This window comes from Trichechus manatus, unplaced genomic scaffold (assembly GCF_000243295.1).
Source record: "Trichechus manatus latirostris isolate Lorelei unplaced genomic scaffold, TriManLat1.0 scaffold00057, whole genome shotgun sequence".
NCBI lineage: Eukaryota > Metazoa > Chordata > Mammalia > Sirenia > Trichechidae > Trichechus > Trichechus manatus.
This window is the reverse complement of record NW_004443993.1, coordinates 5,946,936-5,964,711: the sequence shown is the minus strand read 5'-3', so window position 1 is coordinate 5,964,711 and position 17,776 is coordinate 5,946,936. Positions and strand designations below refer to the sequence as shown.

The 17,776-nt window shown below is 62.4% G+C and overlaps 3 protein-coding genes across 4 annotated transcripts in view; all 3 read right to left on the bottom strand.

Annotated features, from left to right (window-relative positions):
* Positions 1-504: 504 nt before the first annotated feature.
* On the bottom strand, positions 505-3,066 carry SNAPC2 (small nuclear RNA activating complex polypeptide 2). Its single transcript, XM_004378395.2, has 5 exons — positions 2,722-3,066; positions 1,680-1,790; positions 1,440-1,508; positions 922-1,219; positions 505-836 (listed from the first exon to the last, which is right to left on the bottom strand). Exons 1-5 carry the CDS (start codon positions 2,902-2,904, stop codon positions 505-507), a joined length of 993 nt encoding a protein of 330 aa, XP_004378452.1. The 5' UTR covers positions 2,905-3,066.
* A 1,422-nt stretch (positions 3,067-4,488) lies between these two features.
* On the bottom strand, positions 4,489-7,729 carry TGFBR3L (transforming growth factor beta receptor 3 like). Its single transcript, XM_004378597.2, has 8 exons — positions 7,660-7,729; positions 7,225-7,333; positions 6,594-6,819; positions 6,203-6,520; positions 5,520-5,646; positions 5,258-5,416; positions 5,014-5,086; positions 4,489-4,565 (listed from the first exon to the last, which is right to left on the bottom strand). The coding sequence occupies exons 1-7, from the start codon at positions 7,727-7,729 to the stop codon at positions 5,019-5,021; spliced, it is 1,077 nt and encodes a 358-aa protein (XP_004378654.1). The 3' UTR covers positions 4,489-4,565; positions 5,014-5,018.
* A 670-nt stretch (positions 7,730-8,399) lies between these two features.
* Positions 8,400-17,776, bottom strand: part of MAP2K7 (mitogen-activated protein kinase kinase 7) — a 9,772-nt gene continuing 395 nt past the window's right edge. The window contains exons 2-12 of one of the 2 annotated variants that reach the window (XM_004378393.3): positions 15,983-16,030; positions 13,057-13,198; positions 12,867-12,933; positions 12,631-12,744; positions 12,435-12,554; positions 12,132-12,239; positions 11,876-12,055; positions 11,712-11,792; positions 11,457-11,599; positions 10,769-10,814; positions 8,400-10,652 (exon numbers count right to left, since the gene is read on the bottom strand). In XM_004378393.3, the coding sequence (XP_004378450.1) occupies positions 10,518-10,652; positions 10,769-10,814; positions 11,457-11,599; positions 11,712-11,792; positions 11,876-12,055; positions 12,132-12,239; positions 12,435-12,554; positions 12,631-12,744; positions 12,867-12,933; positions 13,057-13,198; positions 15,983-16,030 (1,184 nt within the window). In that variant the 3' untranslated portion in view covers positions 8,400-10,517. The remainder of the gene's footprint in view (positions 10,653-10,768; positions 10,815-11,456; positions 11,600-11,711; positions 11,793-11,875; positions 12,056-12,131; positions 12,240-12,434; positions 12,555-12,630; positions 12,745-12,866; positions 12,934-13,056; positions 13,199-15,982; positions 16,031-17,776) is intronic. The other variant, XM_004378394.3, reaches the window with a different exon arrangement.

Genomic DNA, 17,776 nt, shown 5'->3' with positions numbered 1-17,776 from the left:
TCACCGTCACAGCACACCAGAGGGGTGAGGAGCTGGTGAGTGGGGTGTGCTGGACCATGGTAAGGTGGGATTGGAGTCCGAGAGCACGTCCTGTGGTATGAGGGCAAGCTGGGTGCAATACAGATGGACAAAGGGAACCAAGACAAAGGAGGGCACCTGAGAGGGGTTTACTGTGCGGTGCCAGCCTGAGACTGGTACAGGCTTGGGAGGTCGGGCTGCTCGTGCGTGGAGTCCCTGCACCCTCCATTCTCCGTGTACTCAGCCGCCTGGCCGGCCCGCTCAGCTCTGAGGCCGTCACTGGGTTGGGTGGCCGAGGCCCTCTACAACTGTTTCCACTCTTTGAGACCTCAGATATACAGAGCTCCTTAAGGGCCAGCCAGTGCTGGGCACAGTGTCCGGAACCTTCCACCATGCAGGATCCTCGTAACAACTCAGTGCCAAGCTGAGCCGGACTGTGCACTGTGGGACACAATGTCCTGGTGTATCTTCTGCCAGCCAGGGCCCTCACTTGGCAGGGGTGGCCGCCTGGCCCAGAAGCTCCAAGGGCACCAGGAAGGGGTTCAGGGGGCAGACCCCGGCCGCTTGCCAGGCTGATCTTGGTTCACTGGGCCCAGCGCTCTCAGAGGCCTGGGGGGTGGCCTGGCCAGGCTCCTCGTGCCCCCTGGAGCCAGCGTCCCCATCCTCAGTCTCAGGCCCCAGGCCCCCCACGGCCAGGCTGGGCTGGGGGGCTGTCAAGCGCAGGTATGCTCCAGTCATGTGTTCAGCCAGGGCCGTGCAGGGCAGGCGGCTCAGCTCCTCAGGGAGCGACAGGAGCAGGTCAAGGACCACAGATGACTCTAGGGAAGGAGGGAGGGAGGTTAGAGGGGGGCAGGGCTTGCTGCCTGGGCCCTGCCCCCAAGGCCCTGCCCCCACTCTCCTCACCAGCTGGGGAGAGCTCGGGTCCTAAGCCACTTCGGGATGAGGACGCCAGGTACTTGTAGATCTTCTCGAAGTCCACGGTGAAGTCTCCCTTGGAGGAGGGGCCGGATGCGGGCTCGGAAGGGGCCGCAGGGGTGTCAGAGGCAGGGACCCCAGGAGTGTCAGGCACAGGGGCCTCAGGGTCAGACACCTCCTGCCCCCCGGGGGTGCTGAGGAGCAGCGCCTTTCCACGGGCCTGCGTGGCCTTCGGAGGCTGGGAGTGCAGGAGGCTGAGGGGCTCCGTGGCCGCGATGGTGAGCACCTGCTGGGCACAGCCATCAGAGCAGGCACAGGGAAGTCCCCCTACCTGCGTCACATCACCAAACCCACCCTGCCACCCTGAGGAAGACCTCAAAGACAGGGAAACTGAGGCTCAGGGTGTCCTGCAACTGGCCAAGGTCACAGAGCTGGTCCCTCTGGTTTGGACTCCAGTGTGCCCCCTGCCCCCAGGGACCCCCAGCCTGCCTGGGGGGAGGCTGTACCTGCGAGAAGGCAGCTGTCAAAGGTTCCTCCAGCGGGCCCGTTATCTTCTCTGCTAGATCCGTCCACACCTGGGGTGGGGGGGGAGCAATGGGAAGGTATGTGCTCAGCCCAGAGTGCACCCCTCAGGGGTCCCTCAAGCCCTGCCCTTCCTAGGGATCTCTGAGCAGGTTATCCCCTCAACTCCCAACTTAACCCCCAGGGGCTGGCTCTGGGGAGTCTCCCCCTGCTACCTTCCTCACCTCTATGGGGGCTGGGGTCTGGCGCCGTCGACCCAGTGGTCCGCCTGGTTGCAACCTCTGAATAGCCTCCCGGGCCACACGGCCCTTGAGCTGGCGAAGGAAGTCCCGGATCTGGGGAGGAGAGAGGAAGCGGCAGAATAGGCCTACTACACGCCCAGGGTTGAAGGAGAGAAGCCAAAGCCCGCTGCCTGCTCTGGGTGACTTCCTGGCCCAGCCATGCCACAAACGGGTCCTTCTCTACTCCCAGTGCTCCCTAGCCTCCCGCTAGCCCAGTTTACAGCCCCAGTGACTTTGCCGGGCCTTGAACCAAGGCCTGAGATCCCGCCAGATCAACTACATCAGGAAGATGAAAAGCCCAGGCCTGCTCTGGCTCCTGCCCTCGGCCAGGGCCCGCCGCCATGCTAAGTGCAACCCTACTATCTGCCCCCTTCATCCACTCTGCCCATTTCTCCCCCTCTCCTATGAGTTGGAATCGACTCGACGGCAAAGGATTTTCAGCCTCAGTCTTGTGGCGCCTTCCTCCCCTTTTCGGAGTGTACCTAGCTCACTACTTGACCATGCCCCACCCCTCAGCCTCTGTAAGCCCCGCCGCCCCGCCCACTCCTTATTCCCGAGGTCGTCCTGCCCCTAAGCTTGCACTCGCTCTGCCCCCTCAGACTCACGCATGCCCGCCCCAGCTTCGCACTAGCCCCGCCCCTTATCCTCGCCCTCCACCCGCCCATCAGCTTCCCGCACGCAGTCTCGCACTAGCCCCGCCCCAGTCTCGTATTAACAACGCCCCAGGCTCACACGAGAGTTCGCCCCGACCCTCAGCCAGCCCTGGCCCCGCTCCCGCCCCAATCTCACGCACGCATGCACGCCCCAGCCTCGCACTAGCCCTGTCCCATCTTTACTCCCGAGCTCAACTCGCCCCTCGGCCCGTCTCGCCCCAACCTCGCGTGAACTTCGGGACCCACCAATGCCCAAAGCCTCCGCTCGCTGCCCTGCCCCTGAGCCTCACCCTCGTCCCGCCCGGCCTCCGTCTCCCGGCCCCGCCCCTCACCTCGTCCTCGCTCCGGCCCGGCAGCCCGCGGACCAGCTCCGCGGCGTTCGGCTCTGGCTGGCCCCGCCGCGCCTGCAGTAGTCGCAGCAGCCGCCGCTTTTCGCGGATGCTCCAGGCCGCGGGGCCGGTCACAGCGCCCAGATAGCGCGCCGGAGCCGCTCGTTGCCGCTGCGGCGGCTTCATGTCCACCAAACGGCCTGGACACGCTGACGCCTTTTTCTGGGGGCGGAGCTACGGAGGCCGCCGGGGCTGTAAAGCACCGTGCGGAGGCGGGCGCAAATGGGGGCGTGTCTCCGCGCTTTCAGGCAGAAGGGAACCGCCTCGAGTGGGAAATGATGGGAAGACTGGTGCCGGAACCGGGTCTGAAGCGAACGAGACCCTGTCTCATTTTTATCTCATTCCCAATTTAAAGTGTGACCTTGGATGGACTTTTATGAAACTCCTACTGTGTGCTCTAAGGGGCCCGGGTGGCGCTACGGTTAAGCGTTTGACTGCCAGTGGTTCGAACCCACCCAGTGGCTCTGTGGAAGACCTGGTGATCTGTGCCCATAAAGATTGTTGTTGTTAGGTGCCATCGAGTCTGTTCCGACTCATAGCGACCCTGTGTACAACAGAACGAAACACTGCCCAGTCCTGTGCCATCCTCACAATCGTGGTTATGCTTGAGCCCATTGTTGCAGCTACTGTGTCAGTCCATCTCCTTGAAGATCTTCCTCTTTTTTGCAGACCCTCTACCAAGCATGATGTCCTTCTCCAGGGACTGGTCCCCCCCGATAACATGTCCAAAGTATGTGAGACAAATTCTCGCCATCCTCGCTTCCAAGGAGCATTCTGGCTGTACTTCTTCCAAGACAGATTTGCTCGTTCTTTTGGCAGTCCATGGTATATTCAATATTCTTCGCCAACACCATAATTCAAAGGCGTCAATTCTTCTTCGGTCTTCCTTATTCACTGCACACATAGGAGGGGATCGAAAACGCGCTAGGGTCGCTGTGAGTTGGAATCAACTCTCCAGCAACTGCCATAAAGATTAAAGCCAAGAAAACCCTGTGGGGCAGTTCTACTCTGTCACATGGAGTCGCTATGAGTTGATGGCACCTAATAACAACTGTGTGCTTTACTTTTGCAGATGCATGGGCCTTGGCCAGAAGGTGCCAGTCATAGCCAAGAACCTGGGCTATGGTGTTGAACAGCCGTGGGGAACTTGGGCACGTGACTTGGCCTCCATGAGCCTGTTACCTCATCTGTAAAATGGAGCTAGTAGTCTCGCTCTTATTCGTGAACAGGGAAAGGAGGAGGTTGGACAGGAGGGATTTAAGGAGCTAGACAATCTAGGAGTAGGGTGGAGGCCAGACCAGCGAGGAGACTGGGGCAGAGGCGTGAGGTGGAGGCTTGAGCAGGGGCAGGGTCCAGCCATTGGGGACGGAGAACAGAGAAGGCCTGGCTTCCAGAGGGTCAAAGAAGGCAGGTAGGCCGGTATGAGGGTAGCAGGTAAGGTTGGGGGTCACTTTGTGTTTGGGACAAAACGCCCATGGGTCTCCTCTGGCACCTATGTGCACACGTGTATGTATGTATGAGATGCACCTCCAGCCCCCTCTCCAGTCCAGTCCTGCCCCTCCAGACTCGACCTCTCCCAGCCCGAAATCCTCCCAGTCCTAGTCCCAGGCCCTGCCCGGGCCTACCCTTCCTGCCCCCACCCCAGCACTACGCGTGCACACACAGACTCCAGGACTCAGCAGGTCAGTTCAGATGTTTGTTTTGTGTCCAGGTGGGAAGAAAGGAGGGCAAGCAGTGCAGGGATTGTGGTCTCATCAGGCCCGAGGCTGAGGGCAGCAGATTCGGTCCTGCTGGGAGAAACAGGAAGGCTGAGCCAGGGAGGGAACACTGTACAGGCCACCTCCTTCCCAGTCAGCCACTGACCTCCCCCATCAGCCTGTGAGCTGGGTGAGGGGTGCTGACTGGGTCTGACTCCCAAATTCCCCTCGCCTGTGGCCTGTCGGGGTTTGAGGACCCTTCTCCCAAGAGCAGTCTCCTACGGCGACCTATTGCATGAGTTCGAATCCTAGCTCCACCAAATGTTGTGACCTTTGACAAGTGACTTCATTTCAGAGAGTGCCTCATTTTTCTCATCTATAAAATGGGCGTTATAATAATATCTACCTGAAGGCTGTTACATATGCGTAAAATACTTCAAACAGTACCTGGCACAGAGTAAGTGATATGAAGAGTTATTATCACCTCCTTCTTCCAGCTCCCATATTACCCGCCCCCTACACACACACACACACACACCTGCCTCACTGGGTCCTCCTGGGCTGGGTGCTGCTGGGCGAGGCCCTCAGGGGCGGGACGGGCGGTTGGGACGCTGTAAGGAAGAGGTGGCGGCTGAGGAGTAGGGGCTGCGGCGCACTGGACCGGGGTAAGGGCGCCCCCTGCAGGCTGCTGCGGATGTAACGGGGCAGGACTAGGGACCCTCACCCCTGCCGCTGAGGTCGCTGGGGCCCGGGCAGAGGTCCTGGCGGGCAGGGGTCGGTACCTGAATGAGCGCAGACGAGGCCAAGCCCGGTGGCCAGCGCTGCGCCCAGCACGAAGGCTGCCAACACCAGAGCCACCACCGGCGCGGGTTCCAGGGCGGCGGGGGCCGGTGCAGCAGGCTTGAAGCTCACGGTCCTGCTCGGGGCGCCCTTGGGAGGCCCTGTGGGGAATGGAACGCTGAGACTGGGCCTGGGACTCAGACATCCGCCCCACCCTCCTTCCCCGGTCCCAGTGCTCCCTGCGGAGCAGGACCGCGCGCTCACGTGGGGGCGGCCGCGGCACGGTGACCACGATGGGCTGCGTCAGCGTGTGCAGGTGGGGGCTGTCAGCGACCGGGCTCTCGCCGCTGCCACTGCCGACGCCCACGCACGCTTCATCCTGAGGGAGACACTGAGGGGTACGGGAGGGAAGGGAGGGGGAAGTCAGGGCCCCAGGACCGAGGCTCCTGAGACCCAGACGTCCAGCTCTCCACCAGTCCCACCATTAGACTCCAGAAAATCCAGCCCCTTAGGGATACCCTGAGCCCAGCCCCTAAGATACACAAGCAGCCCAGCCCAGGAGGAGCCCCGAAGTGCAGTCTCTCAAGGGGAGGGGGAAACACCACCCCAGCTCTCCCAGTACCTAACCTTCGAAGCCCAACATTAGTACCCAGAGATTTGGGCTCTCAGTGGCCCCCTGCATCCAGCCTTCCAGACCCCGAAGGACCCCAGAGCCCTGCCCATGAGTGTATCCAATGTCCACCCTTGTCCCCTGAGCAACGCTTGTGCCAAGCCCCACGGCCTCCTTGGTGATCCACGCGCCCAGCACCCAGCCTGTGAGAAACCCAATGTCTACACCCAGACCCCAAAGCGCCTCAACTCCAGATCCCCAAACCCCGAGCTGCTAGAGACCCATCCCACCCCCCAGAAGCCCCGGTGCCCAGATTCTTGGCCCTGTGCTCGCGCACTGGAGATGGCGGCGGCGGCGGCGGCGGCGGCGGCGTCAGAGGCGCAGGACGGCGGACTCCCCGGAGGCGGCGGCAGCGGCTCAGCTGGCAGTGCAGGAACTGCACAGAGGCGTTGAAGACCGGGCGCAGGCGGAAGCTGAAGCGCACGGGGTGGGCGGCACCGAGAAGCGGCGGCGGCGGGAAGACGACCGAGGCGTCGACGGGACAGCCCCCGCGCAGCAGCGCCAGGGCGGGGCCCGGGGCCGGGCGTGAGGACGGCGTCACGGAGCAGCGATGCAGGGCCAGGCCCCAACGCCGGGAGGGACGGGCCAGGGCCGCCTGGGGGGCAGGGGCGCCATCAGGCCTGGCCTCCCCCGTCCCCATCCACCCCAGGTGTTGCCGGTGGCCGCACCTGCACGAACACGCGGCTGTCAGCCGGCACCTCGAGCGGCCCCCCGCGACGCGGGAAGGCGTCCTCTGCTTCTGACAGCTCCAGGCTGAAGAGGGGCTGGCGCAGCCAGGGCCCAGGCGCCGCCGGGAACAGGGGTGCTTGCGGGGGAGAGGGTGGCACAGAGGAGGGAGGGCAAGTGACCCAATCGTTTGGTTGTGATGGCAGATTTGCCGTGCTTAGCCTGGCGCTGGTTCATGGTAAGTGTGCCAGTTATTCTGTGCCCCCTGGAAACCCCAGGGACGCTGCTGTCCAGCAGTTGGAGCTGGATGCAAAGCTGTGTACCCACTCATGCCCTACCTGGGCTTCTTCACCTGCAAAATGGGCGACGGGACCCCTGGCTGGAGAAGGGGTTGAGGGGTGCTTGATGGTGGAGGGCCAGGCTGGGTGAGGTCAGAGGTCTCCCCACTTCTGAGCACTTTGTCACCCAGGGGAATGGGGCTTCTCTAGGGGTGCAGTAGGGCTGGGTCGGAGGGGGGAAGTGCTGGCCAATCTTACGTAAAAGGAGGTAAGTGCTGTCACCAACGGGGAAAGGGAAAGCCTTCTGAAAGGCACAGCCAAAGCCCAGCCAGGCCACCAGGATATGGGGCTTTACCACTTGTCCAGGATCCTCAGACCCAGATGCCGAGGGGAAGAGGCCAGGCTGAGGACAATGACAGCAAAAGATGGAGGCGAGGGGAGCCCCAGTGGTGGTGGTGGGGTCCCTTAACCCGTATGTGACAGTGCACTCACACAAGGGCCTGGGCTCACACCCACATGCCTGCTGGCACCCTGACCCCGAAGGCACTCAATGATATTCTGGAACGTTCAGTGTCCCTAAGAGCATTTGCCCCAACTACCCCTCTCCCCCTCACTGTGGGTGCCGGGGCCTTAAAGCAGGTGGGAGATCCAGATCAACTTGGCAACCAGGCCCAGAGTGAAGCCCCTTCCCCTACCCATGCTCCCAGGGAGGATGAGAGAAAGGCCAGGCTGAAAAAGGGCAGCCAGGGATAGGTGTGTGATAAGCCCAGCGGCCCCCGTCTGTACGTACCCGGCGGCTCACTGGGCAGGGTGGAGGTCCCCTGGAGCAGGGCTAGCAGCAGGAGCAGGGCGCCTAGCATGCTGCACAGCAGGGTCAGTGTGTGGGGCCAGAAGCGGAGGCACCAGCCAGGGCAGCACCCAGGCCCAGCAGGTAAGCAGGTAATCTTGGCTAGGTGGCCACCGGGGTAGGGAGCGGGGGCGATGGACCGAGGGGACATTGGAGCTGGGGCCCAAGGCTGCCAGGATTAAGGGCTTCCTCCTGCCCGAGCTGTGGCTATGGGGGCGGGGGGTGGAGTCAGCTCATACTAAAAAAAAAAAAAAAAAGTTGCCTTTGAGTTCTATTCTGACTCATGGCAACTTCATGTGTGCAGTGTACAACTGTGCTCCGTAGGGTTTTCAAGGCTGTAACCTTTTGGAAGCAGATGGCCAGACACCTTGGGGTGGATTCGAACAGCCAACCTTTCAGTTACCAGTAGAGTGCTTCTGCACCACCCAGGGACTCCCCCTCCTGCCTCCCAGCCACTTGATACTGGGCAAGTCCTGACAAACTCCACCTTACCAGCACCCTCCTGTTTCCCCTCAAGGTAATGGCCACCCCCACTCCCCATGACCAAGGGCGCTCCACTAGGCCCCCTGCACTCCCCTTGCCGAGGCTGGGGCTCTGGGCCCCTTCCCACCTCTTCCTGCCAGGCCTGGCCAGGCCCATGCCACACCACACAGCACCACTTGCTGGAGAAAAAGGGAGGGGTTTTATTCTCAAGCGTCTAAAGGTTTACAAACAAGGGCATTTTGTTTTAAAAAGGGCCAGGGCAATACTGGTGGCCTGAGAAGGGGGTGGGGGCCGCTGGGCTGGGCTGGGCCCCCCCAGGCCCCTACCCGCCCGGCCCATCCTCTGCCCGGTCAGGAGGGACGGCTGGTGATGCAGGGGAGGACAGGGAGAGGCAGGGAGGTAGGAGCAGGAGGCTCCCCCAGGGCTCCTGCTTAACACTGAAGGGGGGGTGGGGCGTGGAGGACACACACTCACAAAACAGAAAATAAAGTTAAATAAAAATAAAACTAGGCAGCTCGGCCTTGGGCCTGTACTGACCCCGGCACCAGCCAGTGGCTGGCCGGCACCCTGCAAAGGCCCCTGTGGGTGGGCCCAGCAGAGGAGGGCAGGGGCCAGGCTTGGGGGCCCCATCCCCTCACAAAGGTGACCTGGGGCAGTCCGCCCCCAAAAGGTGCCTTCCCCCCAAGGGCAGAGAAAAGGTGACTTGTATTACTTGTTAACCATGCGGCACTGTGGGAACAGGAGTAAGGATGCGAGGATACAGTAACACCTAAGCCTATACTGCTTCAGCTACAGCACAGCTCCTCACCTTTGGTGTTGGCTGGATTTTGTTTGTGGGCTTTTCTCTTTTTTTTTTTTTTTCATTATTTTGCTTTGTTGTCCACTTGATTTGCATGCATCACCAACAAAAAGGGCCCCCCCCCCCCCCCGGCTCTGGCAGCTGAAGTGAGCACTGGGGATGCTGTGGGACCTCGACCTGGGCCCCAACACCTGTGCCCTCCTGCCCTAGGCCCCAGGGTGGGTCAGGGGCTGGCCAGCTCCGGGTGAGTTGAGGGACGCTCAGGGGCACTCTGGGGGCATAACCGCCTCCACCGTCCCCACCCCGCGGCCTGGCCTCTGCTCGCTCCAGCCCTCCCACCTCTGTCCCTCTCACACATCCTCGAACCCCTGTGTCCACTCTCTGCGCCCTCCACCCTGACTCTCGCCCAGCCCCTCCCTGGGCCCCACTTCTGCCACCACCTCCCTCCCCCCACCTACTGGCTACACCAGCTCACTGCTCTCCTCGCCCATGTCCACCTTCCCCGAGACCGTCCTGTGTGGCCGCGGCCCCCCAGACACCCTCTGCCCCACCCTGAGGTCTTCAATTCACCCCAAGCTGTGGCCAGACTCCAGCCCAACCCGAGGGCCGGCCCCTAAGGAGGAGGAGCACCCTGACCTCACCTCTGAGACAGGGCCGACAGGGGCAGTGGCCCAGGCCCCCAGACCCACTGTGCCCACATGGATGGGGGCCACACACAAGCAGCTCAACATGACTTTGGTAAAGTTTCTGAAGGTACCGACAAACTCCATGAGCACTAGCTCTCCTCCTCCCCTCCTGCCCCCCAAACACCCCACCAAGTACAATAAAATACAATAAACTCCAAAAAGGACCCCCTGAGATCAAAGAAAGAGAGACCCAGTCCCAGCCCAGTGGCAGTCCCAATGCCCAGGCCACCTTGCTGGGGCAAGGCTGCTGGCCACTGGCGACAACAGAGACCTCGGCGGCCCTGGGGTCAGACAGGGCTTCCCCTGCCTCCTCTGCCCTGCCGGGGGCTGGCTGAACCCAGGCCGAGGCCAGGAGCGGGGCAGAGACCAAGAGGGAGACAAGGAAAAAGCCACATGGGGACTGAGAGAGAGGAAAATGACAGACAGAGGGAGATAGCAACGTGGAGAATGTGCACGGGACAGAGGCGAGGGGGCAGCAGGGGGTGCGGGACGCAGCTCTCTCCCAGGCTCTGGGGCTGCCTCAGCCCAGAGGTTACAACTGAATAAATAGCAAGTCTGAGCGTGGCCTGCTGTCTTCCGTTCACAGTGTCTGTCAGGGGACGCTCGGCCGGCTGGCCCCGGGGGCCAGAGGGGCTGGGGCCGGGGGGGCCCATCTGTCCACAGCTGCTGGGCAGGGAGTCAGGGGTAGGTCGGCGCCCCCTACTTTCTGTCCTCAGCCCTCGGCGGCCTCCAGGTCCCAGGTCTCCCCTGGCGGGCAGCTGGGTGGCCAAGTGGGGAAGGGGGGCCTGTGGCCATGTCCCCGGCCCGCTGTGGGGCTGGCCGCTGCCACGCGGCTACCTGAAGAAGGGCAGGTGGTGCTGGCTCAGGACTCCGCTAGTCCGCGGTGACTCGGTCTTTGCCATGACGTCCTTGAACCAGGAAGCCACGTCCACCTCCAGGGTCTCATAGTGCTTGATAAAGCTGTGTTCCTGTGGGCCCAAGCGATGGGTTCAGCATAAGGAGCTTCCCTTCAGGGGCCCTGGGGAATCCAGGGGGGCCGGTGTGGGGAGGGAAGGGCTGGGACGGAGGTGGAGGCGGTACTCACAAGTAGCTTATTATACTTTGGTCTCTTCCTGTGATCTTTAGTAAGGCTGGTGGAGAAAAGAGATGGACAGAGGTGAGAGCCCTGGGAGGGGCCTGACCACCTCCACCAGCTCGGACCATCCTCCCTGGGAGCCAAGGCTCCTCCAGGCCGGTGGGGAAGAGCAGCTGGCTGCTTCACAGGCCTGGGCTGACAGGCGAGCCCTGTACCCATGTACGTCCTGAAGCCTCCTGTCCAATTTCGGGGTGGAGGACGCCCTTCCCAGGTGCCCTCCCCGCAGGTGCGCCAAGGGCTGCAGCGCCGAGAGGGGCAAGAACCTGTACTCAGGCCTCCAGCCCGCGACTGGAAGGAACCAGGTTGTGAGGCTCCCGTACAAGAGTGGAGAGGATCTGCCGTGAAGGCAGCGCACACAGATTGTTGCCAGGGGCACAGGCCAAGCACCCTGGGGCACCCCCGCTTGTCACAGGCTGCCAGCACGAGGGCCACCATGCCAAACACCTGCGGGCCCTGCTGTCCCTCAGGCTGGGTCCACCCCCTACTCTTGGCTCCCCGCGTACCAGCTCTAGCCTGTCCACAGCCTCCCACCCCTACCTGGTGTGATCCCCCTCCAATCCCCTCCTGCCCTGGCCCACCCTGCAGCCTCCCCGGCCTCTGCTCACCCCCAGTGCTGAGGAGTGGGACAGGTGCTCACCAGTCTTTGACGAAGGACTGAAAGTCCCCCGAGAAGCCCATGTGACCAGGCAGGAGGGGGGGCTCTTCCTGGAGGACTTTGGTGAGGACCTCAAAGTCTGTCTTGCAGTTCTTGTAAGGAAACTGCCCTGTGGCAAGCTCCACCTGGGAAAAAGCCAGGGTGTGGGGGGCTGGAGTGGTGGGGACAGGTGCCTGCCTGCCCTCCTGCCCTGGAGAAACCCCGTGCCTAGCCTCTGTAGGCAGGGTTCCCACTTACCAGTGAGATGCCCAGACTCCACACATCGGCCCGGATGTCGTAGTCTGGCTTAGTGGGATCCGGGGGGTCAATGCGCTCGGGCTGCGGGTGGGAGGAGGGGTAGCTGTACTCGAGGCTCTCTCTGGTCCCCGTCCCGCCCACTGGGCACCCCGGCCCCCGCTCACCGCCATGTAGGCAGCGCAGCCAGCGCTGCGCGTCTTGGCCTTGGAGTCGACGAGGCGGCCACTGATGCCGAAGTCGCAGAGCTTGATCTGGCCCCGCTCGTCCAGCAGGATATTGGAGGGCTTGACATCTCGGTGGATGACCCCGTGCTTCTCCTTCAGGTAGAAGAGTGCCTTCACGATCTACGGGGACAGGGAGAGCGCCAGTGACGGGCCACACGTGGGGGGCCCCGGGCCTCTGCCCCGCCCCGCCGCTCACCGCCACCGTCATCTTGCCCAGGATGCGCTCTGGGATGGGGCCCTGCATCCGCTTCTTGAGCTTCTCAGCGCACGTGCCCATCAGCTCCATGGCGATGAAGACATCCGTCTGCAAGGGAGGCATGCACGTGCTGCTCAGGGAGGCCCATACCCACGTGGGCACCCTGAAGCAGGTCCCAGGGAGGGGCTGGAGGTGGGACAGGGCGCACTTTAGGTTGGCGAGGAGGAGGAATTCGGGAGGGACATGTCCAGCTACTTGTGGGACCGCCTGGCTTCCCTGAACAGGGCCTGTGGGGCGACTCACGTTGGTGATGAAGGTCCCAAAGCACTGCACTATGTAGGGGCAGTCATGGCTCTTGAGCACCACGTCCAGGTCCATGAGGATCCGCTTGTTCTCCTCCTTGTTCCCCGAGCGCCGCATTTGCTGCACGGGAGGGCGGGAGGCCTCAGCTGTGGGCTGTGGGGTGCCAGGCCCACATAGGGCAGGGGCTGCGGCTCACCTTGACTGCAATGATGTGCCCTGTCTTCCGGAAGCGCATCTTCCACACCTGGCCGCACGTGCCGCTGCCCATCTCGCCCAGGTTTTCCAGGTCATTGATTTCCGCCTGGTAGCGCTGGCCAGGAGAGCGAGGGCTGGAAGGTTTGCTGGGCCTCTGCCCACCCCCACCAAGGGGACCCAGGACAGCCGCACACCCACCACCTGCCCGCCCCCACGGTGCCGAGGGAAGGTGGGTACCTGGCCCCCAATGGTCAGGTAGCCAGTCTGCTTCATAATCTCCTGCAGCTTCTGGTCAATCTCAATGCTGGGGGGACAGGGAGTGGGCGCTGTGGGGAGTCCGAACCAACCTGTGGCCACCCCCAGATTTCACCACTCTCTCCCCCTGGCAGAGACCCTCCCCACACTGACCCCGGCCCTGCCAGCTCACCTCTCCATGCTGCGGGGCGTGTACAAGGCGGACGGAAGCCCCAGCATGTGGCGGGGCCGGACGGGGGGCGTGGGGTGCTGCGGGGAGCTCTCTGAGGATGGTGAGCGGCTGCCCCCATCATTGGCCAGCGGGAGCTGCAGGGCTAGGGGGGTGAGAACCGGGGTGGGGCAGGGTTAGCTGCCAGCACCAGGACTGGGCCCTCACTGTCCCCTTCCTGGCCTCTGCAGGAAGGCCAGCAGAGACCCCTGTTGCCCGCTGGGCTGGAGGGGCTGGGGCTGCCCTCCCCACCCCGTGGGCCATTCTCAGGGTGCCTTCTCCCTACTCCCCTCCCCTACACAGAAAACAGGAAGGAGGCTGGTGGGGAAGGGGTGGCACCCAGAGGCTGAGGGCACATCCCCATGTTTATACTGACAGGGTGGCTGAGACCTGATGGCGTCCCTTGCCAGGCGGTCTCCCTGGAGTGTCCGTTTGGTTCCCACTTCCACCCAGGAAGCGGACCCAGGGCCTCAGTGCCCACATTCTGGACCAGCTGGGAGGGAACACTGCCAGGATCAGCCTGGGCTCAGGCCCGAGGGTGGCACTGAGCTGACTGCCAACAAGACCCAGGCCAACCACCTGGGTGAGGCGGGCACAGGACCCAAGCTTCATCTCTGCTCCAGGGTTGGGGGCCACCCTCTGGCCAGGAGCTGATCTGGGAGTCTGCCAGTCTGGCTGGCAGAGCTGGGGCCCATGCGGGTGGGTCTGTGTCCTCAGTGAGGGATCCACGTGGTGTCGCCCCTCAGGGGCCACGTGACTGGGGGCGGGTGGGGCCAGGCCAGGCAAGGGGCTTGGTCCCTCCAGCAGCCTGCATGCGGACAGCTTGGGCATGCTACAGGCAAGCGGGCAGGCAGCAGAAACCCCAGGGCGGGCAGCGTTAGGGGATAGGGGAACGGGGTGGGGCAGGAGGCAGACAAACAGGAGCCGAGACTCGGGCCCAGCTGCCCAGAGGAGATGTGGCAGAGATGGGCTGGACAGTGCCCAGGCCAGGACAGTGGGCTCCCCGGGAGCTAGGAGCCCTCCCAGGCTGGGCTGGCGACAGGGAGGGGAAGTGGAGGACGGAAGCTGGGCAAGACCCCAGAACCCTGGGAACCAGGGGGTGGAACCCCACTGAACCTGGGACCCAGAGACCTTGGCATCTAGAGAAGGAAAACGACTACAAACACCCTCCAAGGGTCCCTCCTGTCTGCCATGCCCCTCTCTACACCTCCTGTCGCATCTACTTTTTTTTCCCACGGTGCTGCAGGCACCTGGACACGTGGCCCAAGTGATCAATGAGTCAAGACAAATATGCTTGAGATGCTGGTGGTGGGGACCCTGGCCTCAGCTGGAGGGAGGAGGCCGGTATCTGACCCTGCCCTGCAGGCCTGGGGTGGTGGTGCAGGGACTGCTGGGGCCAGGCAGGAGCACGGAAGAGCTCTGGGCCCCAGAGGATGTGGCCAGCCAGCACCTGCCACACAGCATCCCCTCCTCCGGCTCTGCTCTGGCAACTGTGGCTGGACTCAGAGCCCCAGCCTCTCCTTCTTCAGCTCAACAACCTTCTGGGGCTCCTGAGGGCCCTCTGTGCTCCCCCACTCCCAACGTCTGGGTGCTCTCGAGGAAGACACTGACGGGGGGATTTGGGCCCTTTTCTACCTGCACCGTCAGCTCTCGGGGGTGGGGGAGGGGCTAGGGCCATACCCCCACCCTCTCCACACCTCACGAAGCCCTATCAATCCCCTCCCTTGCATAGTCCACCAGGCCCCCTGAGGGCTGCCCCAGAGCCCAGGGAAAGGGCTGCTGGGGACAGAAGCTTCTAGCCATTCCCACGGACTCTGAAGCATAGTAGGACTTGAGGGGGCCAGTGAGGGGTGCCAGGGGGTGGGGGGTGAAGAGACACACAAAGGCCCTGAGACAGAGATCACAGAGGTGGTGACGGGCCACACGGCAGGTCAGGACGGTGGAGAGCAACAGGGTGAACAGAGACGGAGAGGGAGAATGACAGCATGGAAGCAAGAGCAGGCAGGAGGGCCCCGACGCATGTGCGCACACACACGCATGCACACTGGGACGTGGCACAAACCCCTGCCACGTGCAGATGGGCAGAGATGCTAGTCGTGGATACAGCCAGCTTCTCCCCCATGCACACACACAGTGACCAACAAGATCAGACCCTTCACCCCAGTCTCTCTCCCAACACAGACTACCTTGCACACACGTGCGCACACACACCCACGTCCCAAGCGAGGCTCAGGAGGCCTTGACAGGGCTGGTCCCTCCCCACCTTCTCAAGAGGCTCCCCGACCCCCTACTGCCAAGGCCCCTTCCCAGCTCTTATGTCCTCTTTTCTCCAAGGCGCTCATGTCCTTCTAAAGCTCTGCCTAACGGGCGACAGGTGATGGCTCCCTGGTCACTGGCTGCCTCCGTCTGGAGTGTCAGCACCACACGGAGAGGGATTTGGTCTGTTTTGCTCACTGCTGGGTTCCCAGTGGCCAGAACTGGGCATGGCACACAGTAAGTACTCAACATTTATGGAATTGTTGGAGTAAATGGAATATTCACAGCCACTCTCCTGGGCCAACTCCCTCTTTCACTCACATACGCGCGCACACACACACACACACGCACGACCCCCGTGAGACTCCACTTGGGGGGCGCCTACTCCCCCTCTGGGGAGTCCCAACCTGAGCCCAAGGAGGAGGGAGGAGCAAGAGGTGAGAGGGCAGAGAGGAAGGGGCCGGCGGGGCCGACACTGAGTGTGGAGAGAGAGGAGGTGAGAGTGGGCGTGGGGGGGTGACACGCGCACGCACAGAGCATGGGGGACGGGGCGGGAGGCACGGCATTCTGCGGCCAGGGCAGCGTTAGGTCAATGATGCAGAGGTCCAAGCGGCAATGAAAAAAAGGCCGGTACCTGCTCGTTGGGACGGGGCAGGAGCAGGGCTTAGAGTGATCACAATAACTGGATGGGGAAAAGGAAGAAAAAAAACAACACCACGATAAATCACAACAGAAACAACCGATTTGTCCAAAAGAAAAGAAATCAAATCATAAATGAGTGGGGGGGGGGGCAGGGTGGGAGGCGTGAGGCACCAAACTGCAGAGATGGGTAGAAACTGACAGAGATGGGAGGATGGGATGGAGCGCACACAGACACAGACGCCTGGAGGGGGCTCCTCAGGGCCTGCCCGCCACGGGCCTCGCTCTGCTCCTGGGGCAGGGTCTGCTGGGTCAACCACCCCCTAAGGTACGCCAGGCCCCTACCCAGCCCTGCCTCATCCACTCTGGGAACGGGGAAGCAGCACTGCAGAGCCCAGCAAGGACCCCCCATGTCCTGGCCTGGCTTCCTGGCCTAAGCAGTGTCCAACTCCAGCACCCCAACCCCATGGGGGCCGAAGAGACTCCCCAGTGAGGACACCAGGCCAACCCAGGTCAGAGAGGGAGATAGGGAGTATGCCCAGCACAGGGATACGGGGGGATCAGGCTGGGTGAGCAGGGAGTGAACAGAGCACTCAGATATTGGCGGGGGGGGGGGAGTATCAGGAGATGACCCTACAGAAAAATATCTAAGCTACAAAGGTCATGATGGATAAGAACGTCCCCAAGTCACAGAGGATATAAAAGAGGACAATTTGCTGGGTCAAGAAAGACAAAAAAGGCAATAGGGCTCGGGGTTGGGGCCAAGGGAAGTCAGATTCCTTCCAGCTGAGAGGATTGGGCGGCGGGGAGGTTCTGTGGGACATAACAAGGAGACTAGATGTGACCATGGGGCTCTCAGGCCATGTATGCATATGTAAGGGGGAAGCCACTGTTGACACCTGGTGACAAGATGCCAGGGCAGTGGGCACTATGACAGTATATCAGAAAAAAAATACATATGTGCTGGGACGAATACACAGTATAATGACCACAGGTGACTGCAGGCCAGGTGTGCACGATTGGGGGAGGCTTGGGTGTATGTTTCTGGAAAGTCTAGACGAAGTAACCAGACGGTCAAGATGCTGTGGGTAAAACTGGTCAGAAGAGACATGAGGCGGCCTGGAGGGGGTTACAGTGACTCCAGCCCGGGTTATGTGGGTAGTGCATGTGTGGGAGGGTTGTGCGCTGAACCCAGATGACAAGGTTCCAGGCTGGGGTGAAGGGACCACTAGACACAGCCACAGAAGGAGAGTCGGTGAATCCTCCGGTCAGACGGATGGAGGCATTATATGTGGTCAAGTGACCTCAGGTGTCCCCAGGCCAGGTGTGTGTCTGTCAGTAGAGCTAAGCCTAGATAACAAGGTCCCTGGCTGAGGGCGTGGGGGCGGGGGGGCATCTTGACCTAGTCACTGAGATGGTTGGAGAATCATCTGGTCATGTGTTTGCGGGAGGACCTGAATGTGGTCACGGTCGCGTGGAGTAGAGGGAGCCCGGCTCAGAGTAGGTGACAGAGGCTCCGAGAACCACGGTGATGGGCGGGTCATCAGGTGGGGAGGTCTCACCTGGGACAGGGTAACTAGGCTCCCAGGCCGGGGGTGGTCGCCCGGGCGCGATGGGGTAGCTCTGGGTCGGGGTACCCGCCAGCCCCATGCCCCCCCCGGGTCACCGTGACCCTCGCCCCGACAGCCGACAACGGGGACAGAGAAGAGGCGGAGTGCGAGCTCCCCGGAAGCGGGGGCGGAGCCTGACGGCGGGGGCGGGGCCTCCCGCGGCGCGCGCCCCGCCCCGC